Source organism: Vanrija albida, assembly GCF_041260175.1.
Source record: "Vanrija albida strain AlHP1 chromosome Unknown contig_7, whole genome shotgun sequence".
In the NCBI taxonomy this organism is placed as follows: Eukaryota; Fungi; Basidiomycota; class Tremellomycetes; order Trichosporonales; family Trichosporonaceae; genus Vanrija; species Vanrija albida.
In genome coordinates, this window is record NW_027191426.1 from 973,182 (window position 1) to 994,758 (window position 21,577).

Genomic DNA, 21,577 nt, shown 5'->3' on the forward strand with positions numbered 1-21,577 from the left:
CAGCCAGTGACAAGGTTTCCCACGGTCGTATCCAAATGATCCGGGATCGGATTGTCTCGGTTGGCAGCCGTGCAGCCGTTCGGTTACTTGGAAGCGCGCTTGCTACTGTCGCTCGCTGCACTGACGTATCCGACAACGTCCATTCCCACATCGACTGCTATCCTGCGATCCGTTCGGTTGACAAACACAAGCCACTTGCATTCAGACAACAATGAGCTCGCTCGCTTCGTAAGGCTCCTTCCTGATACGCTGGCCTCGTTGCTAATCAATGCTCAAAACTCGATAGCTGCATCTTCTGCAAGATCATCAAGGGTACTTGTTGACCCGGAACCCGAGACGCAATGTCCGACTGACACCACGCCTTCTCATAACAACATGCAGGAGAGATCCCGTCGTATGTCGTTCAACTGCTGAGAGACATGGACCACCATTGACGAAGATAGGATGAAGCTCATTGAGACCGACACCATTCTCGCGTTCATGGACATTGGTCCGATCGCTCGCGGTCACTGCCTGGTCATCCCCAAGTGTACGTGCGCTCCCGGAAGCCTCGCATGCCCTAACACAGCCCTCAGACCATGCTGCCAAGCTCACCGACCTGCCTGACGACCAGATGGCCGACATTCTCCCCGCCCTGAAGAAGCTGGCCAAGGCAACGGTTCGTGTTTCTGACTAGGATGACTCGACCTGCACTAACCATCTGGAAAGGGTGCCGAGAACTACAACATTCTTCAGGTTCGTCCACAACGCCATTACTTTGAGCTGACGTGACAGAACAATGGTCGCCCCGCTCACCAGGTGACTTGTGGTGCCAGAGGTGCCATGCAACTGCCGCTCACACCCATCGCAGGAGGTCGACCACGTGCACTTCCATGTCATCCCCAAGCCTGCTGACCGTGGTGACCAGGAGGGTCTCGTCATTGGATGGCCCAGTAAGTTAACAGACGCATCCTCTCTGGCCTTTGCTGACAATTGTAGCGCAGGGTGTAAGTCGCGGCGAGGCACGAGTCATTGTTGTTACTGACCGACCTAGCTCTCGCGCGACGAGATCCAGAAGAAGTTCGAGGAGATGAAGGCTCAGCTCCAGTAGGTAACCTGCCAGTAGGGTGCCCATGTAAACATGAATGGCCGAGGACTGGCGCGATGGGGTCAGGCGTGATGGGGGCTGAGCGGCCGCGCGCAGGAGCCGAGTCAAAGGCACTGAGATGCACCACTGAGATGCACCACGTTCCGCAAGTGCAGTGCCATGCAAGTATCCATCGACCTCGTCAACGGCCCAACTCGAGGTTCCAATCGTTCCGACCTGGAGAGGTCTTGTCCCGTTGTCTAATTACGCCCAGCCCACGAAAGAAGAACGAGGCGTACTCAAGACACGAAGCTGAAGAGCTCTATCGCGACACCGTTTCTCCACCGCAGCTATTCGATGAACGGATACTGTTCGGAGAGTGAGAGACAGCCAAGCCTACCTCGTTGTCGACAAGGCGTCGTCGTCTGGTGTTGATGAAAAGATCAAGAATGCAGCATCTGTTGCAGGTTTAACAGGCGCGAGCAGGGAGCCACCGTGTCCAGGCTGGCGGCGTCCGGCATTATCTCGTCATGTGGCACTCTGCCTGCACCAGCCAGCCAGCCCAGTGTGACACGCGTCCCTGACTGACAATGTGGAGGTTGATCAACTCGTCATCGGATGGTTTCTCAATCATTGTTGTCTTCAACAGTCTTCCTTTCACTTTGTCAACTTGCTTTCATTCCGACGCAATGAAGCTCACCATCATCGCACCCGAGAACGTATTTGAGCACGACGTCGACCCCTCCATGGAGGTCCGCGACGTCAAGGCTTTGATCGAGGCCGAGGTATGTCAGCGACCCAAAGGCTTGGCTGACCGCCTTCCCTCACAGTCGTCCATTCCAGTGGCTTCTCAAACGCTGTCTTCGGATTCGGGAGTCGTCCTCGCGACTGATAACAAGACTTTGGAGTCCTATGACCTCAAGGGTGACAGCGCTACAGTGTTCCTCACCTTCCCGTAAGCATCGGGCGCAAGTCGCGGAGTTGCTGATCAATCCCAGGGAGCCGCAGCCGCAGGCTTCATCATCTCACGCTCCCAACCGCGATCTCTCGGCCTCCAGCGACGCTGACTTTGAGCGGATGCGTCTCCAGGCGCTGGGTGATCCCCAGCTAATGGCACAATTGCGACAGGTTGGTGTCCGCGGCCGGTCGAAACTGACAGTCAAGGCCAACCCCGAGTTCGCTGCATCGATTCAGTCTGGAGGTTCGAGGTTCCGAGAAATGATTCGCCACCAAGAGCAGAACATGAGGGCGGCGGCGCAAGAGAAGGAACGGCAAACAGAGGTGAGCGGGTCCTCTGTGGTGGGGGAAGTTGTGCTAACTGATCCCAGCTCCTGAATGCCGATCCATACGATATCGAGGTGGGTTTCCCATGCCATGCTTACCACCAAAGGTGCTGACTTTCGACTCTTAGGCTCAAAAGAAGATTGAAGAGGCTATCCGAATGGAGGCTGTCCTGGAGAATATGCAGCATGCCATGGAGTATTCGGTGAGTGATGAGCCATGGCGAGACGACCTGAAGACAGTCACTGATTCTATCATAGCCCGAATCCTTCGGGCACGTCACAATGCTCTACATCAACGTCGAAGTGAACGGCCATCCTGTCAAGGCATTTGTCGACTCTGGCGCCCAAGCTACAATCAGTGAGTCTTGCATGAGTGATCACGCTGACGCCAAGTTTCACCCGAATGCGCCGAGGCGTGTGGGATCATGCGGCTGCTGGACAGGCGCTTTGCTGGTATGGCTCAGGGAGTCGGCACGGCCAAGATCTTTGGTCGCATCCACTCCGCTCAGATAAAGCTCGGCAACCTCTTCCTGCCTGTGGCGTTTTCTGTCATGGAAGGACGTTCTGTGGACCTTCTGTTCGGCCTGGACATGCTCAAGCGCCACCAAGCGTGCATCGATCTTTCGACAAACACCCTCCGCATCGCCGACACCGAAATCCCATTCCTCTCAGAGCACCAGTTGCCAGACAAGGCGCGCCATCTCGAGGCCCCTGAGACGCCAGCACCTCAACCATCGCAGTCTGTCGGGGGCCCTTCTACTGCGCCGGAGGCGGGCCCGTCCAGAAGTGGGACAGCACCGCCAACTGCCTCCACGACCGATCGTGACATTGAAACTGTGAGTCCTCCCGGTAGCAACACGACTGACAGCTTAGCTTGTTGGCTTGGGTGCGACCAAAGAGCATGCAGCACAGCTTCTGGAGGCAGCAGGCGGAAACGTAGATGTGGCGGCTTCAATGCTGTTCGGTTAAATACGTTGTCTGTCTTCAGCGGCATGACATTGCACGACGACGGCATGACCTCGATGGCATAGCCTGTATACCACTGCACATAACAAGTATTCGACTCTGATATGTAGAACGCATCATGCATCTGGGCCTACGCTCATGAAACCCATCCGATTGCCAGACCGTTGTCAGACAGAAGCTGGCCCCAGCTGCAACGAGCCTACCACATGGCGGTCATGGACATGGGCACAAACTACAGACCGAGTGCATGTACACACAACCACGTACAATCTACATGATATATACAACGTTGCCAAACGTGCCTCTGATGCGGCCGCTGGGCCACTCGTTGTGGGACCAGACGCAACGCAAGATTGATCGCTCTTACTCCACTTCTTCCCAAGTCTCGCCCTCGAACGCCGATGACTCGTCCGCAACTTCCTCATACACCAGACAGAACACTTGTCGATCAGAAACGGAAGCTGTGTGGCCGTCTGGCGCCCATTGAACATCGACGGCGGTCATATCTGTCGCCATCAGCACGGTAAGAAACAAGTCTTTGCGTACCTCCTGGGATCCGAACAGCCTCAACTCCGAGCTTGTCCCACAAGTACAGGTTCGGTGTGCCAGTGGTAAAGGCAATTCGGTTTGCGGTAGGGCACGGCCTGACAGCCTTTATGGGGTTGCGCAACGTGGCAGTGGACACATGCGAGATGTCGGGGGTGGTTGACGTTGTTGAAGGGAGCAGCGTGTAGACGTGAAGCGCGGACTCGTGGCAGAAGAACAGAAGACTTCCGTCCTCGGAGACTCCTACATGTTGGACGGCGGAGCGACGGGGAACAGCCACCTCAGGGGCAACTGGATGTCAGCGAACCTCTTCGAGTTCTCTTACACTGAGTCAGAGTGGCAGGTCCAATCCGTGGTTCCCCTAAGATATCCCCCTCGTAACCTCGAAGTGTAGCGATTGGGTAGAAGCTTTCGCTCTCAAGGACGTGAACCGTGCCATCGTGCCCCGCAACCACTACGTGGTACCCCGTTGGAGACCATGCTATTGCGCTTACGCCCAAGACAGCGTCCGTCGGTTTGAAGCTGCCGATCGCCGAACCGACAGGGGTGTAGAAGCTGATCGCGTACTGTCAAGATTAGCCCCTGGTTACTGCGATGATAGCTCGACTCACGGTGACCTTCCAATCCCAGATAGCAATCCGCTTCCCACAAGGGCTCCATGACACCCCGGTTGCCTCAGTGCTGACTGGAAAATGCTTTGGGGGTCAGGGGACAGCCCAGGAAACCAGCAGGACTCACTCTGACAAGGGTTTCGCTATCGTACACGCCAACATAGCACCGGCCGCTATGTCTTTCCAGGAGGGCCAAGTAACGGTGTCCAGGGGACCAGGTATGACCTACAGCGATTAGCCTCCCTCGCCACAACTGTCACACCTTTCTGTGCCTGTTGGGCATACTGGATGAAGCGACTCGTGCCCGTAGGGATGTGGTGCCAGGAGAGTCCCTGGTAGTCAGCGGAAGGCGGCAAAGAGGTGGCGTACACGATCAGACCAGGCGAGGACAGAGCCGCCTCCCCACTCGACTCGCGTGATGCCATTTGCAATGTGTGCCACTTGTTGCCCCGAGCCGAGGTCGAGGACCCATGCCTGGCCACCCTTGGACGCAAATGCGAGCAAGCGGGACCCATCAGAGGACCACTCGAGGTGATCGATAGGGTGAGGCTTGCGGCTTGTGCCGGTTCCTGACGAAGGCGAACGTGAATCGAGAGACGAGGAGCAGTGCCATGTTCGTATCAAGTCAAGGCTCGATGCTGATCGAATCATCACATGGTCCTCGATTGCTGCCGCGATGAATGTTGAGCCCGGTGAAAAGGATGTGGCCGAAGCCCGATACACTTGAGAGAACTGATAAGTGTCCATACTGCTGTTTGGGTGGGAGCAGTGGTGTTTGTCGCGGTGGAAGGACTGAATGAATGCCCAAGGTGTCTTGTCTGTCTCGTTGGTTGTTATTGTTTTGGTTGTGGCGACTGAGAAGACAGTCGCGGGTTGCCAGGTCTCCCACGGTTGCTTGGGCGAGTATGCCACACGACGGCGTTAGAGCCGCATGACCCAGGGTTATGGCCCGCCCGCTTGCAGAGCATCTGCGCCGCTCGCACCGTTCCAGTTCTCATCCAACTATAACACTCGATTTCTCGTCCCCACCTCTTTGGTTTCTTCAGTCTGCTGTCTGCATGCTTGCTTCTGCAGCATGTCGGCCAGACCATCCATCAACACGGCCGGCCAGCCCTCGGGCCGTCAGACTTGGGAAGCCAAGTTTGAGTCGGCCGAAGTGTCCAAGAGGTGAGTTTCCATTTCCCCCATCGCGCCTCGTCGTTCCCCCCCTCTCCTTCACTCCAAAGCCTTTGAAGATGAGATCAATTTGCAAGTGGGAATCTCTCCTAATACACTTGAGGACACCCTTTTTACTTTGCGTTTCTGATTCTTGATACTCGCCCTTCTTGATCGCGGTTGAGGATTGAGTGCTGACAACCACAGCGACTTGAATGCCCTGATCTTCGACTACCTTGTGGTCGAGGGCTTTTCCGATGCAGCTGTCGAATTTGCACGCGAAACCGGCATCTCACAGACGATTGACCAAGGCATGATCCAGGAGCGGATGGACATTCGACAGGCCGTTGAAGACGGACGAGTCGAGGAGGCGGTACGCCGTGTCAACGAGTTGGACCCAGAGGTGAGCAGACGTGTCCCCACTCCTTCCATCAAGATGGCCCCAATGATATGAACCATCATGCACCACTCTCAGCCGCCTTCGGGAAGGCCATGCGGAAATACCTGATTTCACAGACCTGATATGAGGGGCCATCTTCTCTGCTTTTCGTGTTTCTATACAGAAGCTAACAATTGCAGATTTTGGACACCAACCCTCCGCTCCTGTTCCACCTCTTCCTCTTGCGATTGATCGAGCTCATTCGCGACGAGCGCGTCGACGATGCCCTGCAATTCGCCACGCTCGAACTCGCCCCCCGCGGTGCCCAGAATCCCGAGTTCCTCGCCGACTTGGAGAGGACAATGGCGCTGCTTGCTTTCCCCAACATTGCGAAGGACGACCTGTCAAGTGATCCAGCCTACGCCCCCATCACCAAGCTCATGAGTCGCGATCAGCGTGTCAAGGTCGCGAGGGAGCTGAACGCTGCCATCCTCGAAAGTCAAGGGCAAGGCATGGAGACCAAGCTCAGCGGTCTGGTGCGGTTGATGACTTGGGGCGAGGACCGGCTGAGTAAAGCTGGTGTCACTGTTCATGATGATCGCGGCCGCCAATGGGCCGACACTGTACTTAACGAAGTGTAATCTCATTATTGTATGGAAGAGAAGGCACGTATTGTAGATACAGGGTGTATGTTATTACAATCAAGAAGCACAGACGCGCGTCGACCAAGTCACATGATGATCTGACACAGCGAAATGACGATGGCTCGATGGGTCTCGGGCCGCCGCCGGTGTCTGTGACGGACTGAGCCGACCGATTGTTGAGTCGGCACAGGAGTCAGCACAGTTGTCAATCGCCCCATTGACCACATGTGCATCGTCTTCTACACCCAGGCTCAGCCTGGCTACAAGCTGTACGTTGGACACGCTCTTGTTATCCCGTGGCCGTTACCGACGCTGACATTCATGGCGCTTCAGTGTGCTCGCGGCAAATCGCGACGAGTTCTTGGATCGACCGGCCAGCGCCGCCCACTGGCATAGCTTTGAGCACGATGGCCATGAGGACCATGTCCTGTGCGGCACCGACCTGGGCAGCCCAGACAAGGGGACGTGGCTGGGCATTACACGAGACCTCCGGCTAGGAATCCTGTGAGCGAGAGGCGGGGACGAAGAAGTCCAAAATAGTGTGACCGGCTGACACACGCGTGTTGCAGCACCAACATTCGGTATCCAGAACTGCCAACGAGCAACGCACCATCGCGGGGCTTGCTACTCAAGTCGTTCCTTGCACCTCCACCAGCCGAGGCTCGGCCGCTCGACGACTTTCTCAGCTCGATCGGCTCAGCCTCGTACGCAGGCTTCAACCTGCTGCTGTTCCACCTCCACAAGCGCGACGACGGCTGGGGCGAGAGCGAGATTGGCTATCTCTGCAACCGCCCCGAACACACACACCGGTCTCTCGCCGGTGACCATGCACCCTCGAGGGGAATATCCAACTCGCCCTTGGACGCCCCGTTCCCAAAGGTTGTGCAAGGTGAAGCGCGAATGACCCAACTGCTCGCCGACTGGCAGGCTCAGGAGGGCTCTGAAGACGAGCTGGTGGAGGGACTCATGTCGTTGCTCTCGTGAGTATCTGGATACGAGAACCGTCCTGACTCTTGCCAACAGCCCTTCTCGGCCCATCTCAACGTACACCGACATGACGTACTCGACCCGCATCGATCCCTTCCTGCTCGGCCCCAACCCAGACACCTCCCCAACTCCCAAGCCCCACGGCGGGCGATGGTACGCCACTCGAGTGTCCACCGTCATCTTGGTCAAGGACGATGGCCAGGTCCTGTTTGTGGAAAGAGACATTGCTACATTGGATAACGGAGTAGTAATCCAAGGCTCGGATGAGCGGAAGGAGCGCTTCGCTGCCGAGTTTTCGTAATAAATGCATCCCCTACGACCCCAAACATGACGGCTGTTTAGATGAGGCCAATCTGTGCAGTGTCAGAAACGAGCCGCCGAGCCGCATAGGCCACAACCCACCTTGTTGGCGACCTCAAGAGCGTCGTAGTCCGAGGTGAGGCGGACGTAAGCCTTCTTCTTGCCGTCGGGCCTGATGAGGGTGTTGATCTTGGCAGCCTCAACGTCGTAGAGCTTCTTGACGGCGTCCTTGATGTTGCGCTTGTTGGCACGGAGGTCGACAATGAAGACAAGGGTGTTGTGGTCCTCAATCTTCTTCATGGCCGACTCGGTGCTCAGGGGGTGCTGGATAGTGCGGAACTGGTCCATGCGAGGAAGGTGGGGGATCGACTTGCGGGGGTACTTGGGGGCACGCGCAAGACGGAGGGTCGTGGGGCGGTGGAACGACACCGACGTGCGGACCTTCTTGGTCGCAGTCGAGTTGGTGCCCTTGAGGGCAGCCTTCTTGGCCGAGCGGGCCTTGGCCTCCTGAGTCTTGCCGGCTGGGATAGTGTCAGTAAGAGCGTCTCACGCGCGTCTTCAAGACCATTGCCATGCGCACGAGGGCTGTCGTCCGCACGTCTCGATGCGAGCATCCGACGAGTCCACTCGGTGCGACATGGCAAATATGCCTTCCCAGCCCGAACCCAAGCAACAACCGGCTTGTCCTCGCAACGTCCAACTCCATTCCAGCATGCCCAGCTCCAACCCAACGCACAGCGGGCACACCGATGCGCCCGCTGACGAGGAGGTCGGATCCCATCTGTCGCTCATCGGCTGACAGACTTTGCTGGCACTCGGCGATGTGTTGTCTGCTCGTCGACGACATGTTGCTGGGCTCGGGCTCGACCGGGGTAACGATGCTCACCGTTGTTGGACATGGCGACAAACTGGTACGGTGTCAGTCAAGATGAACACGAAGGGTGTAGAGGTGTCTCGAGGCTGTACTCACAAGCTTGACGGTTGAAGAGATTTGTGGGTTGTGCTGCTAGCAAGAATTGTCGACCACCAGGGCAGAGTGAGTGAGCAGCACCAGCCAGGCAGCCAGCAGCCAGCGCCGCCAGGGTGCATGGCCCAGTGCACCACTGTACGGCCCGTGGCCTGCCAGCCAGCCAGACGGGCCATCGGCGTACAGCCCAGCACCCATCCCACACGACTGCAAACTTCCGCCTGGATTTGATCCCGTTCAGACCGCCACATACCGCTAATCCCGAGCGTCAATCGGATTTTATTTAATCGCCGATACTTTCGGCCCCAACTGTTTACCTAATTCTTCTAGTTATGTAAAGCCAATGCACCCGCAGCTCATAGGACACGAGTACAGCTTGCGGGCAATGCTGCATGCTGCATGCATGGGTGGTTGAGCGCCGGACGTGATGCATGACGGTCAAGCGCTATACGCAGGCCGTGGGTAGCGCGCGCGACTGCAGTCTGCGAGTGCTGTTGGCGATTCGCGTCTTTGCTCTCGGAACGAGAGTGATTGCGTTCGGGTGAGTGACGCGACGACGCATTGGCACGGTTATAGGTGCATTGGGCCCGTGGGTGCGCGTTGGGGGTGAGGACCGGGTGACGCGCGAGGCGCGATGTGCAGCTGGCGCTGAACCAGGGAGAGGAAGCAGAGGGTAGGATCCAAGGGCAAAACCGGGCCAGGCAAGCAGGTGCCAGCCGTGCCAGCCGTGCCAGCCGTGCTATGATGGGCAGTGGCGGCGACGAAACATGTTCCAGGGTTGAAAAAGTGCTGGATTGACTCCGCGGGCCAGCGCAGCGCACTGACCGACCGACCGACGCGAGGGGGGGTAGGGGCACCACTGGCTGGCTGGCAGCCTTGCAGCTTGCAGCCCTCCGAGTGGCCAGGCAGGCAAGTGCGTGCCTTTTTGACTCCGCTGTCCACGACCTTGTGCCGCCACCGATCCACGCACGGCAGGCCGCACCACACCCGCCGCCGCCGCACTGCAGCACCACACACACACACACACCCGCTCACGCTCACCCAGCGGCAATCGACTCGTCGTCCTCTTTGCTTTGTAGCAACTCGACCGTCTCCTTGTCACCTTCAACCACCACTTTGGGTGACAACACTTTCACTCAACCTCTTCGCACAAACCAAACTCCTCCTGGTCCAGTCACTCGTACACCCATCGTCGTCTCGACCTCCTCTTCCGTCATCAAAGCAGCTTTATCGCGACTCGGGCCCTCATCCGCTTCTTCCCTCCATCTAGTCGGTCGACAGCACTTGAACCAACAAGGCGCACCCCTTACAGCATCCAGACACAAGTCTTAGATCGACATCAGACAACATGGTAAGCTCATAAACCCCACAGCTCCGCCTCCAGAAAACCCACACGCGCCGTGCCCTCGACCACGCAGCGTCGGGACTGCGCGAGATGCCCATCCCTTTCCAGCTCCAACTCTTGTGTCGCATTGATGGATACTGACATCTTGCGCCTTCCTTTGCCGTACACAAACGTAGGGTCAGACACTTTCAGAGCCAGGTTCGTCATGCTGCAGAGACAAACGAGAGGACCCAGGCTGACTTGTTGATTCTCTGTCCTCGCTTCCATTTCATTCTCGCATTCCACTTGATCAGTCACGGAGAAGCACACCACCACGGTGCTGAGGCAGAAGCAGTTCTGGGTGGGACTGTCCGACATGCAAGGATGGAGAATAAGTAAGGTTTGTTTCCCAGCTCTTGGGCTGACCATTCCAGGCATGGAGGACTCTCACTCGGTCCACTTATACCTTCCTCCGGGCGGATCTACTGCCCCGCCGTCGGCGCAGGCTATTCCTGAGCAGCCTGCTGGCTCTACTGTGTCGAATGATGGTGTTGATGAGCGGGGCCCTGCACTTGCAGGCGTCTTTGACGGTCATGGCGGCTCCACTGTCGCCAAGTTCACCGGAACGACCCTGCACACTCGCATTGCCAACCTGGACGCTTACAGTGAGTGTGCATGGCGATGACCTGGCTGACGGACTGCAGAGTCGGGAGACTACGAGGTTGCGCTGAAGCAAGCGTTCCTCAAGACCGACGAGGACCTTCGAGCTGGTGAGAACATTTGATCCTCCCCCCTCCTTCTGGTAGCTAACCGTCAGACCCTACTTTCTTCAACGACCCCTCCGGCTGCACTGCCGTCGTCGGCCTTATCACCCCTGATGGCCGTATTATCGTCGTGCGTTACCTGTCGTGTGACCATTGCTGAAGGCAGGCGAACGCTGGTGATTCCCGTGCCGTGCTCGGCTACAAGGGCGAGGCGAAAGCTCTCTCGAACGACCACAAGCCCACGAACAAGGAGGAGACTGCTCGTATCACCGCGGCTGGGGGCTTTGTTGAGTTTGGCCGCGTTAACGGTGAGCATAACCGACGCTGTGACCCAGGCCCGTGCACTGACACAGTTTCAGGCAACCTGGCGCTGTCGCGTGCCATCGGTGACTTCGAGTTCAAGCAGAACTACACCCTTCAGCCAGAGCAGCAGATTGTGACCGCCGACCCCGAGATCATTACGCACAATGTTGACGGAGAGGAGGAGTTCATTGTCTTGGCTTGTGATGGTGAGTCGCAGCCCAACGCAACTGAGACTGACTGCTAGGCATTTGGGACTGCTTGTCTTCACAGCAGGTTATCGACTTTGTGCGTCGTGCGGTCGCCAATGGCGATGGGCTTTCCAAGATTTGCGAGGACCTCATGGTCAAGTGCCTGGCTACCGACTCGGAGACTGGTGGTATCGGCTGCGACAACATGACCGTCGTCATCGTCGCCCTTCTTGGCGGCCGGACGCAGGAGGAGTGGCAGGCTTGGGTGAAGGACCGTGTGGACAACAAGGGTGAGCCCGCGCGTCGATGCTAGAAGCTAACTTGCAGTCGGTCGCGACACTCCCGAGTCGATTCCGGATGTGTTTGGCCAGGCCCAGCCTGGCTTGTCTGCTGCTGGCCCCGGAGGATTCCGTATCTCGGGCGCAGGAGGCATGGGCACTATCGCAAGCATCCTCAGCGCCTCTGGATTCTCGTTCCGAGCGGCTGGGGAGGACGATGATGAGGAGCTTCACATTGTTGACACCCTCGACGAGGAGGGACACGGAGCGACTGTGAGTTTGACCCGTGAAGCCTGAGGTTGTGGACTAATCGTATACCAGCTGCATAGCATTGAAGACCATGTGGACGACGACGGCGACTCTCACATGGACTCTGGTGAAGAGTCTGACGCGACGGCAGCTGTTGGCGAGCAAGGTCAAGCCCGCACCCCTGCCTTCTCCTCCATCGGCTCGCCAACGGTCCCGACACCAGAGTCATTGCAGCCGGCACGATCTTCTTCCGCCGACGAGCCCAAGTCTCAGTGATTCGGGATGCACTTGTGTACATAGATACCACGACCTTTGTCCTTTCACCGCCACCAGCAAGAGCAAGTACAGTCAGAGAGAGAGCGAGGGGACGAGAGCCAGATGTGATTCCATTTTATACCCAGATGCAAGTTTACTGCACGTGGTCAGGGCAATGCAGTTGAGGCGACGCGGTCTGTGAAGATTGTACTTGACTGACTGGCGCCCGACGCCGAGCACGGCAGCCGAGGATGTAACAGGTGGCTCTGTGGCGCGTAAAGGATCGAACGCCGCTGAAGCCTTGTGGCCCCACACTGTGGACACCCGGGCCCCGCTTGTGTCATGAGCAAGACACCATGACCTGGGTCAAGCAACTGGCTGTTTACTTATGCTATTGGGTCGCTCGCTGCAATGCATCCGGACTATGAAAGAGGTTGCTTGGCCAAGTGAGTGAGGTGCAAGTACAAGGGATGTTTATTGCTGGGGCTGCTGCTGGCCGGTTACTCGGACAATGGATGCCGGGAGTCCAGTTTTGAAGCCCGCCAAGGGTCAAAGGCGGTTGTTCGGGCAATGACGCTAAGTGCATTAACCGGGCATGGGTCTCCCACTTTATTGACACTCGTCCAAGTTGCCGCTCGCTCGCTCGCTTGCTCTTCGCCGTCCTTGGCTCCACTAAACACAAATGTCCAGGCAGGCTATAGCCCGCCAAGCAGAGCAGCTCTGTACAAGCAGCACCAGCGCCACCAGCAGCGCAAGCAGCTAGCAGCCCAACGCCATGCAAGCCAGTCTGTCCACAGACTTTCCACGTAGCCCATGGCCACTTCGCAGTCTTGTCTTCTTTGCCTGAATCTTGCGCGCCCCAACCTTTGACGTTGCACTACCTCCCTCTCTCCTTTGTCGTCCAAAGCCACCTCCGAGTTCAACATGCCTGTCACGTACACCCCGTACCCGAAAGACCTCAACCTCAACCAGCAGGACATTGTGAGCACACTCGGCTATGGGTCTACCCGCGTCGCATACTGAGCACTCCTCGCCAGCCGATTCCTGGCAGTGAGACGGCGACCACCAGTGGTGAGCAAGAGTGTGGACTGGTTGAGCGAGCTGCAGAGCACTGATCACAGCACAGCCGCTTACGTGTCGGGTACGTTACTGCTCTGATCCTCCGAGCTGTGTGCTCACCATGTTCTTTAGCCGTATTCGACCCGAGCCTTCTCCAGGTTGACCTGGACGGGAACCCGCGCCCGAAGACGCTCTTCGAGATCTTTGAGAACAGTGAGTGGTGGCGAAACGAGCCGCAGATTGACCTCGGCCCTTAGCCGCCAACGAGTTCCCGAACGTCCCCCTCTTCCGTTCCCGAGTGGTTCTGAAGCCGACCAAGGCTGGAGAGGCCCCGACATTTGGCAACGGTACCGTTGACGCCTCGTACGGCGAGATTCAGCATCGTCGCAATGCTGTCGGCTCGGCCCTCCTTGCCCTCGAGCGCCTGGGTCGCCTTCGCAACCCCAACACTCCGGCCGACCAGCCGTCACCACCTGAGATCGTCGCTGAGGCGCTCCCAGCTTGGGGTGACCGGCTCAAGGGCGGCGCTCGTCGAGGCTGGGCTGTTGGTGTCTGGAGCCGCAATCGCGAGGAATGGCAGATCGTCGACCTCGCAACGCAGGCCTACGGTCTTGTCAGCGTGAGCCTGTACGAGACCCTTGGACCCAACACCACAGAGTTCATGTACGTAGCGGTGACTCGGCTACCTACTGACAACAAGCACCAACCACTGCCCTCTGCCCATCATCTTCGCATCGTCCAACCACCTGGTTGATCTTTTGAAGCTTGCCCCGCGCTGCCCTTCTCTGCGGGCCATTGTGTCCATGGACCGCATCTCGGCCGGCGAGCGCGATGTCCTCTCCCAGTGGGCTACCTCTCTGGGCCTCTTGCTTCTCGACATGGCGGATCTTGAGGAATGGGGTCTTGAGCCTGGCAACTACCTTCCCCCTGGTCCTCTCGAGGGCGAGAACGACCTCGACTCGAACCGGGTTGCCACCATCAGCTACACCAGTGGCACTACCGGTGAGCCCACATATTGTAGCGACTTGAGACAAGCACTAAACCGCCAGGTAACCCCAAGGGTGTCATCCTTTCCAACTGGAACATGACATCTGCCACTCTCTCCCAGTCTCTTGGTGGCGATGTGTTCTTTTCCAAGCCCGGCTGGAGGTTCATGTCGTACTTGCCCTTGAGCCACATGTGAGTGTTCCGCTGCTTGACCTTGTGTTGCCTGCTGACAGGAAAACAGCTACGAGGTATGCTTCTTGTACTTTGAGCAAGCTTGTTTTCTGACCCCCTCCCAGCGCTTCCTGCAGATTCTTGTGATTGCTGGTGGTGGTACCGTCTGCTTCAGCTGCGGTGACACCACCAAGCTGCTCGAGGACGCTCAGATCTTCAAGCCACACTTCTTCCCGGGTGTGCCCCGTGTGTGGAACCGGTGAGTGGAAGGAGCCTACCTGTCCGGGATATGCTGAGCGACCGACCCAGTGTGCATGCGGCTATTTCAGTGCAGATGGACACGCCTGGTCTCAAGGGAGCCCTTCTCCGCCAGGCTATTGCTGCCAAGAGGGCCAACTGGAGGGAGCACGGCCAGGTGACCCACAGAATCTACGATACGCTCGTTTTCAGCAAGGTAGGCTTTGAGCGACTCGAGGAGAGGACCAGGCTAACTCCAATCACAGGTGCGCGCGTTGTTGGGCGGTCAGGTCAGGTACATGTCGTCTGGCTCGGCGCCGCTTTCCGGCGCTGTTCACGAACTCCTCAAGCTTTGCTTCAGCTGCGACGTGGTTCAGGGTGTAGGTGGCAACACAAGATCTTGGGACTGGAGCTGATTCCTTCGCAGTATGGTTTGACAGAGGTGCGTGAACGATGGGTGGCGTTACTTACCTTCCAAGACTGTCGGTGCTTGCAGCAAGGGGTGAGTTCATGCGAGCCTGACCTGGGCTGACAACAGAATTGCCTGGGACGTTGGAGCCACGGGTACTTGTGGACTCCTCACCAACTGCAATGAGGTCATGTTGGCGGATGTTGCGGAGATGGGCGTAAGTAGTGCAGCCGGTTTGGTATCAGTGATTCACACTGACGCCATCAGTACACCCACAAGGACTCGCCGAACCCCCGTGGCGAGTAAGTACCGCTTCGCTGCCTCGCAGTGGAGTATCCTCACGCTGTCCCAGAGTTTGCATTCGTGGCGACAACATCTTCCATGGCTACCTCCACGACCCGGAGAACACCGCCAAGGCGCTCGACAAGGACGGATGGTTCCACACTGGAGAGTGAGTGGATTGCTTTCAGTCATCATCTGACATGTGCAGCATCGGAGAGTTCGACTCTGCCGGGCGTCTCAAGATTATTGACCGTGTCAAGAATGTCGTCAAGCTCAGCCAGGGGTGCGTACGATTGTCAACTTGGAATGCTGATACCAGCGAATACGTCGCTTTGGAGAAGCTGGAGGGTATCTACGCCCTCAATGCCCTGTTCGCCGCCCTTCTTGTCCACGCAGACTCTCTCCGTTCGTCGCTTGTGGCGATCGCAGTGCTGGACCCCGCCCTCGCCTCAAAGCTCGTCCATGATGTCCTGGGTCAGAAGATCTCTCCAGAGGACCTTAAGGCGCTCGACCAGGCGGTCAAGGATGAGAAGGTGCGGGACAGGATCGTTGCAGGCTTTGCCCAGGTCGCGAAGAAGAACAAGCTCAATGGGTACGTGCTCGTCAACTGCCAGTTCATCTGGTTTCTAACTTGCATCAGGTTCGAGCACATCCGTGGAGTCTTCCCCACCATCCTTCCCTTCGAGGATGACCTCATGACCCCTACCCAGAAGATCAAGCGGTAAGTTGCCTGTTGGAGTGGAGTACGTGATCTAACATCGATAGCAACGTTGCGGCCAAGTTCTTCGAGAAGGAGATTGACGAGATCTACAACAAGATCGAAGGCTCCAAGCTGTGAAAGGATGTTGTACTCCCTGTTGCCCATAATTGAATGTATCCGGTCCAGTTGAAGCTTAGTGGAAGTGACCCAGTGTCATCGGTTGGATGCTCATGTGCATTCGCCAACTATCTAGATATCCACTAACCGTTCAGGACCTTGCATCGTGACGACCAAGCCCAAGGCTGCGCCACTGCCAAAGCTCGGTTTGGATGCTATGTAGTTTGGATGCTACTTTTGGGCAGCCTGAGGGGCTTGTCCCGTCTCGTAGGGTCCCGGCCCTCGAGGCTGCGGTTGCCCAGGATACCCTGGGTGCTGTTGCGGGCCGTATCCCTCCCTCCCGTAGTATGGCACTGCGGAAGGATAGGGGTGCGCGCTCATGTGTGGACCTTGTTGATAGCCAGCCGGATGATAAGGACGCTCACTGACATGCGGCGGACCAGCAGGTGGTGGGACCGGGCCCGGCCCAGCCCGCTCCCAGTGGGGCGGTGCGGGACCCGACGAGTGCACTGGAGGATAGGCTGGTCGCGCCGAGTGTTGCTGGCCATGAGACTGGCCATTCGGATACGGGTACGCGTGAGATGTAGGAGCGGCATAGTGACCTTGGGGATGCGAGGATTGGGGATAATACCCAGGAGCGGGCACTTGCGCCCTCGGATGGCTGGCGTATGAGGAGGGAATGCCGGTAGCTTGACTCGGGTTGCCGTTTGGGACCTGCAGTGGGGCCGCCCCACCGTGTACAGGATGTGGCTGTCTCGGCAGGGAGTGGGGCAGAGGAGAACTGCTCGCTACATGAGATGCAGGAGCAGCCGCTGGTTGTGTCACAGCCGACCTTTGTTGGTCAATGGGCAGCATGTGCGAGCGAACATCTCCCGAGTGCTGTGTTGAGACTGATGGCGCGCCTGACGCCGTGACAGGATTGCTGCTGCCGTTGATGGTGGCTGAGCTGGTGGCCTGAGAGGTCGGGTTCGACGTCGAGTTTGGTTGTTCGACTCGCCTCCGTTTCGCAGCCGCTCGCTCCTCACACTCCTTGCACTGAAAAGAGTCAGAAAGCGATTGCAGGTGAGATCACAAAGCTTACCCTGAAATCCACTTGCTCCCAATCGCGTATTCCTCGGCCCTCCGCGATATCGCGGCGATCGTGGCAGGTGACGTGCTGCCACCGGCCACAGTCGTCACAGCAGACGGTGTCTGCCTCGTCCTTCTGTGGAGAGTAAGCGAATGCCACTTCCATTGCACTTACAAGATTCCATCCAGTTTGCAGACAAACTTCGCATCGCAGTTCCCATGAAGCGTTTTGGGTTGACGAGCCAGGGGTGGAAGCGTTGGTTTTGGAACGGGGTCCGTCGGCGGCGTCGGTGTCGTCTTCGGATGCGGATACCACTTCCTCGCCGTCTCGGCGACGCTTTCTCCGCTCCCGGTCGCGCTCTGCCTTCTCTTTCGCCCGTACTTCGTCGTCCTGACGCGCCCGAATGGCGTTTTCGCGAGCCATAAGGCGCTCTTGACGCTCCCGCATTCGATCCTCCCTTGCTCGCTCTCGAGCCAGGATGTCGGCCTCCTCTTGGGCCTTTCGAGTTTCCTCTTGGCGCATCCTCTCCATTCGTTCCTCCATTTCGCGTTCAGCGAGTTCTCGCTTGAGCTCCTCTTCCCGAGCGAGCTCGCGTGTGGCGATACGGGACGATCTCTTGCGGTTGTTGATTGCCTCTTGTTTAAGGCGTTCTTGCTCCTTAGCCTTTGGGAGGGTTCAGCAAAAGGTTGACAGACTAGCCAGGCTGGACGCACCTCGAGAACCTCCAACACCTGGGGTCGAACATCGTCTACGAGCAGCCTGTAAAGCGCTTTCTCGTCTGCGTCCTTCGATTTGGCCCATTGTTCTGGAAACGAGTTCCACTCTTGCAGTGTAACGCAAACCTGAGTACTCTGTTAGCTCGCGGCTTACGACTGAAGGTGAATGAAAACCCACAGCTTCCCACTCAATGAAACCATCTGGAAGCGCGGCCGCTTCCTCAACAGCAAGCTTGACCTCATCTTGCTCTTGAGAGTCATCAATCTCCTCCTCGACACCCGAAGGGTCGACCTCGGCATCATCTTCGGCCTTGACTGAGGCTTCTTCGGTCTCGGGCTGCAGATCGTTCGCCTCAGGGGAGAGATCGGGGTCGTCTTGCTCTCCGGAGGGTGCATCAGATGCTGCCTCAGCTTCAGGCTTCCAGTCCGAGTTCGAATCAGGCTCATCGGGAGCTTCGGACAGAGGCGAATCTCCAGTCTTTTCTCGCAGAGCCTCTCCCTTGGGTGTCCCGTTTGCTGCGCCGCTTGCTTGGAGACGCGCCTCATGGACCTCTTCATCAGTGAGCTCGCTTAGCTCGCTCTCCTGGTCGTCATCACGGCCTGCGTTACGTTTGGCCTTGTTGGGCGTCTCCAACCATTCGTCTGGCACATGTTGCCACTCATCGTCGACAGCTCGGAGGCGCCGGCTAACGCGGGTCCCCAGCGGCAGAGGAGGCGCCCGTGTGGGCTTGGAAGGTGTTTCCTGTGCAATGCGTGCCGAACTGCGCGTAGAGCGGTCCGATCGTGGTGTCGACTCTACCACTGTGCCGCGCTTAAGAGCTTCGACAGTTGGGGTGAGGTTACCGTAGAAGACAACTTGAGTTCGTCTACGTGGCCCAGACACGACTTCCTCCTTTTTGGGCGGAGGGAGCGGAGGCTCCTCCAGTTGCGATGGCTCCTTCTTCTTATGTGACTTCTTCGGCGGAGGACGCGAACGGTTCAAAGCACGTTGAGCGCGCTTGGCCTTTAGAGACGACTTTTTAGGTGGGCGAGGAGGTGCTGGCCTCACACGCTGGACCCAAAGGCGATTGTCTGAACGTCATGTTAGCTTCGGGCCCTCCATTCGTCGGTGCAGGTGCACCTACCATCGAACAGAAAGTATGTGTTCCCAGCCTTGTCCCACCCAATCGGGTCCACTCGCTGTTGGCTCTATTAGCTTGTGGTACAAAGCCGCGGTGCAAGAGCTTACCCATGATGCTGAGTCGTCTTCCGTCTTGAGCAAGGACCGAAAGCGCGCTGGGTCATCCAGCTGCCATTCACACAGCTGCCAAAGAATCTCAACCTTCTGGCTGAGACCCAATGTTGCCCATTCAACAGGCTCCTCCAGAGTGCCGAGAACATTGCGCTCCGGCAGTCTCTTGAGGTACTGTTTTCTCAAGTTTTCAAAGGCATTCTCTCGACTAGAGGAGAGCGAGGTTAGTGCTATCGGGGGTGGTGCGCATGACAACCTACTTGATCTGGCGATTCCATGTCAGGCTGTAGAGCAGCTTGGAGACAAGGTCTGGTACCACGACGTCTTCAGAACCATCAAAGTCTCGCTCGAGGGCCTAGGCATAGTCAGCTGACTGATACCTGAGCACCTCCGAAGAAGGTCAATCACCCACCTCGATATCCCAGTCCACAATGCCAAAGGCGTCGGCAAAAGTCCAAATGAACTGGCTGATTCCCGCCCATCGCCAGTCTTGTCGGAGCTTGGTGACAAGCGGGGAGGTCGGCGGCGGTGGGAGGGAGGCGACAACGGGTGGAAGTTTACGCGGCATGACTGATCACACTCCCGCTCCGCTGATATGTAGTCAGTAAAGGGGCCTTGTGCTAACAGGAGCATGAAGGTTGGACGGGGAGGGAATGGATGAATGGATGGATGGGCCACATGCTGGGTGTAGGAGTCATTTGCCTTTAGCAAGGCGCAACCTTGTGCGGCCAAACGAAGTGACTGGCCAGCGAGATGATCATGGCATGAATGTCGTAGCGCTCATCGTCGTCGCACAGATGGGCATGTGGAGGTGGAGGTGATGGCCGTGGTGGAGAGATGGAGGGCCAAACGCAGGGCACAACAAGCTTACCGATAGGTCAATGCAAGTAATCAATAGCAGGCCCGAAGATCGAGTCAACGAATGGTACGGCTTGCCCGACTGCCGCTGCGGGTTGTATTTGACGGTGATGAAAGGCGAGAGCAATGTATGAAGCGAGATTAGTGATGTTGGACGGAGATGTTGTTGTTGGCGACGCGGTTTGGTGACGGAACGGTGGTTGGTTGCTGCGTAGTATGGTTTGGTTGGCGGAGGTGGGTGGGTGGGTGGTAGTGGTAGTTGGTGGTTCCAGGTTGACCGTGGCGCATTCGGCCAGTTCAGGGTTGGGTCGAGGGGAGTATGCCGCGGTGGTATTGCAACCTCACTCTCGAGATTCTGCAGTTGCTGCTGCTACTGCTGCTAGGCACTGAGTGACAATGTGTTTGCCCAGTCGTCTGTCGCTGGATCGCTATTGCTGTTGCTGGTCAATCGTCAAATGTATCGTCGAGCTTTTGGCAGCCAGACACTCCTTTAGCACACTGCCAAACGTCGCGCGTCTGCTGCCGTGGCGTTGTCTCAACGCGTCATTTTGCTTCCGCTCCCCCACGTGGGTACCACGCGTTTATCGCGTGGCATTTCGGAGTTTCGGAATTCGATGTAATGTGGCGCAGTCGGTGGACGCGTCCAGTCAGCCCAGCAAGCCCAAGCCGCCGTGCCCTCCACTTTGCTCGAGGTCATTGTGTGTTGGTCCCCCACCATCGCCTATATCACGACAAACGTCGAAACAACAAGTCTTGGCCAGGCGCCCTTCTCCCTTCAGTTTCCTCTCACCCTAATCAATCAACGTTCAACATGTCCGACGCGGGCTCCCCCTCCAACGCTGCCGAGGTCAAGCCCAAGGCCGATGGTGAGTCTTGTGCCTTCCTCAATCAACCCCGCCCTAACATCCGCCAGACAACACGCTCAACATCAAGATCCGCGCCACCGACGGCTCCGAGGTCTTCTTCAAGATCAAGAAGACCACCAAGCTGAACAAGCTCAAGGTGGGTCAACAAGCGCAACGCACCTGCTCCCCGCTGACACCGCTGTAGAACGCGTACGCCGACCGTGTTGGCCAGGACCCCGGAGCCATTCGGTTCGTACACCTCGAGTCTGCTCGTGCCGAAAGTGAATGCTAACGTGCGCCTATTGTTCGTCATACCGACCTCAACCTGCGCCCATAATCCAGTCTCCTGTTCGACGGCCAGCGCATTCTCGACAACGCGACGGCGGATGACCTGGACATGGAGGACGGCGATGTCGTCGACGTGCTCCTCGAACGTGAGTCGAGAGAAAGGCCAACCGGGGCCCTCGCTGCGTGGGCATGGGGCAGGCATTCGCCACCCACCGACCCAGTGGCTACCATTTGGCTCCGATGTGGAGATGCTAACTTGACGCAGAGGTCGGCGGCTCATGCTAGACGATCCAAGGTCGGCCCGTACCAGCGACTGGGCCATTGTCACCATGGGGTGGCAAAA

General features: G+C 57.5%; 10 protein-coding genes across 10 annotated transcripts; 7 read left to right on the forward strand and 3 right to left on the reverse strand.

Annotated features, from left to right (window-relative positions):
* Positions 1–211: 211 nt before the first annotated feature.
* Positions 212–1,090, forward strand: HNT1 (Adenosine 5'-monophosphoramidase; the record flags this gene model as incomplete). Its single annotated transcript, XM_069357211.1, has 9 exons — positions 212–228; positions 287–312; positions 440–529; positions 576–658; positions 709–735; positions 775–798; positions 851–932; positions 979–986; positions 1,034–1,090. The coding sequence occupies 9 exons, from the start codon at positions 212–214 to the stop codon at positions 1,088–1,090; spliced, it is 414 nt and encodes a 137-aa protein (XP_069205148.1).
* A 665-nt stretch (positions 1,091–1,755) lies between these two features.
* Positions 1,756–3,318, forward strand: DDI1 (DNA damage-inducible protein 1; the record flags this gene model as incomplete). The annotated part of the gene is made up of 9 exons (XM_069357212.1): positions 1,756–1,851; positions 1,897–2,021; positions 2,065–2,194; positions 2,243–2,347; positions 2,395–2,424; positions 2,478–2,552; positions 2,608–2,707; positions 2,743–3,185; positions 3,223–3,318. The coding sequence occupies 9 exons, from the start codon at positions 1,756–1,758 to the stop codon at positions 3,316–3,318; spliced, it is 1,200 nt and encodes a 399-aa protein (XP_069205149.1).
* A 360-nt stretch (positions 3,319–3,678) lies between these two features.
* On the reverse strand, positions 3,679–4,897 carry Q8F55_008831 (uncharacterized protein; the record flags this gene model as incomplete). Its single annotated transcript, XM_069357213.1, has 7 exons — positions 3,679–3,821; positions 3,862–3,967; positions 4,356–4,427; positions 4,473–4,556; positions 4,600–4,697; positions 4,735–4,804; positions 4,844–4,897. The coding sequence occupies 7 exons, from the start codon at positions 4,895–4,897 to the stop codon at positions 3,679–3,681; spliced, it is 627 nt and encodes a 208-aa protein (XP_069205150.1).
* Positions 4,898–5,547: 650 nt separating this feature from the next.
* Q8F55_008832 (uncharacterized protein) lies at positions 5,548–6,647 on the forward strand (the record flags this gene model as incomplete). The annotated part of the gene is made up of 3 exons (XM_069357214.1): positions 5,548–5,639; positions 5,835–6,030; positions 6,207–6,647. 3 exons carry the CDS (start codon positions 5,548–5,550, stop codon positions 6,645–6,647), a joined length of 729 nt encoding a protein of 242 aa, XP_069205151.1.
* A 228-nt stretch (positions 6,648–6,875) lies between these two features.
* Q8F55_008833 (uncharacterized protein) lies at positions 6,876–7,938 on the forward strand (the record flags this gene model as incomplete). The annotated part of the gene is made up of 4 exons (XM_069357215.1): positions 6,876–6,919; positions 6,984–7,154; positions 7,220–7,630; positions 7,674–7,938. 4 exons carry the CDS (start codon positions 6,876–6,878, stop codon positions 7,936–7,938), a joined length of 891 nt encoding a protein of 296 aa, XP_069205152.1.
* Positions 7,939–7,975: 37 nt separating this feature from the next.
* RPL25 (60S ribosomal protein uL23) lies at positions 7,976–9,155 on the reverse strand (the record flags this gene model as incomplete). The annotated part of the gene is made up of 5 exons (XM_069357216.1): positions 7,976–7,990; positions 8,040–8,458; positions 8,824–8,845; positions 8,908–8,940; positions 9,120–9,155. 5 exons carry the CDS (start codon positions 9,153–9,155, stop codon positions 7,976–7,978), a joined length of 525 nt encoding a protein of 174 aa, XP_069205153.1.
* A 1,097-nt stretch (positions 9,156–10,252) lies between these two features.
* PTC2 (Protein phosphatase 2C 2) lies at positions 10,253–12,286 on the forward strand (the record flags this gene model as incomplete). Its single annotated transcript, XM_069357217.1, has 11 exons — positions 10,253–10,255; positions 10,426–10,447; positions 10,543–10,623; positions 10,663–10,893; positions 10,933–10,998; positions 11,046–11,122; positions 11,159–11,300; positions 11,352–11,501; positions 11,540–11,773; positions 11,811–12,034; positions 12,083–12,286. The coding sequence occupies 11 exons, from the start codon at positions 10,253–10,255 to the stop codon at positions 12,284–12,286; spliced, it is 1,434 nt and encodes a 477-aa protein (XP_069205154.1).
* Positions 12,287–13,189: 903 nt separating this feature from the next.
* Positions 13,190–16,248, forward strand: FAA2_2 (medium-chain fatty acid-CoA ligase faa2; the record flags this gene model as incomplete). The annotated part of the gene is made up of 20 exons (XM_069357218.1): positions 13,190–13,246; positions 13,303–13,336; positions 13,392–13,406; positions 13,457–13,537; positions 13,582–13,987; positions 14,025–14,326; positions 14,374–14,503; positions 14,553–14,559; positions 14,608–14,741; positions 14,792–14,936; positions 14,986–15,099; positions 15,147–15,161; positions 15,199–15,221; positions 15,258–15,345; positions 15,396–15,430; positions 15,481–15,579; positions 15,619–15,693; positions 15,730–16,002; positions 16,051–16,131; positions 16,176–16,248. 20 exons carry the CDS (start codon positions 13,190–13,192, stop codon positions 16,246–16,248), a joined length of 2,187 nt encoding a protein of 728 aa, XP_069205155.1.
* A 356-nt stretch (positions 16,249–16,604) lies between these two features.
* Positions 16,605–19,811, reverse strand: Q8F55_008837 (uncharacterized protein; the record flags this gene model as incomplete). The annotated part of the gene is made up of 10 exons (XM_069357219.1): positions 16,605–16,888; positions 17,253–17,262; positions 17,309–17,431; positions 17,471–17,959; positions 18,010–18,138; positions 18,191–19,083; positions 19,137–19,191; positions 19,241–19,451; positions 19,504–19,598; positions 19,656–19,811. The coding sequence occupies 10 exons, from the start codon at positions 19,809–19,811 to the stop codon at positions 16,605–16,607; spliced, it is 2,445 nt and encodes an 814-aa protein (XP_069205156.1).
* A 1,101-nt stretch (positions 19,812–20,912) lies between these two features.
* On the forward strand, positions 20,913–21,519 carry SMT3_6 (SUMO protein smt3; the record flags this gene model as incomplete). The annotated part of the gene is made up of 5 exons (XM_069357220.1): positions 20,913–20,967; positions 21,015–21,103; positions 21,152–21,195; positions 21,289–21,380; positions 21,500–21,519. 5 exons carry the CDS (start codon positions 20,913–20,915, stop codon positions 21,517–21,519), a joined length of 300 nt encoding a protein of 99 aa, XP_069205157.1.
* Between the last annotated feature and the right edge of the window lie 58 nt (positions 21,520–21,577).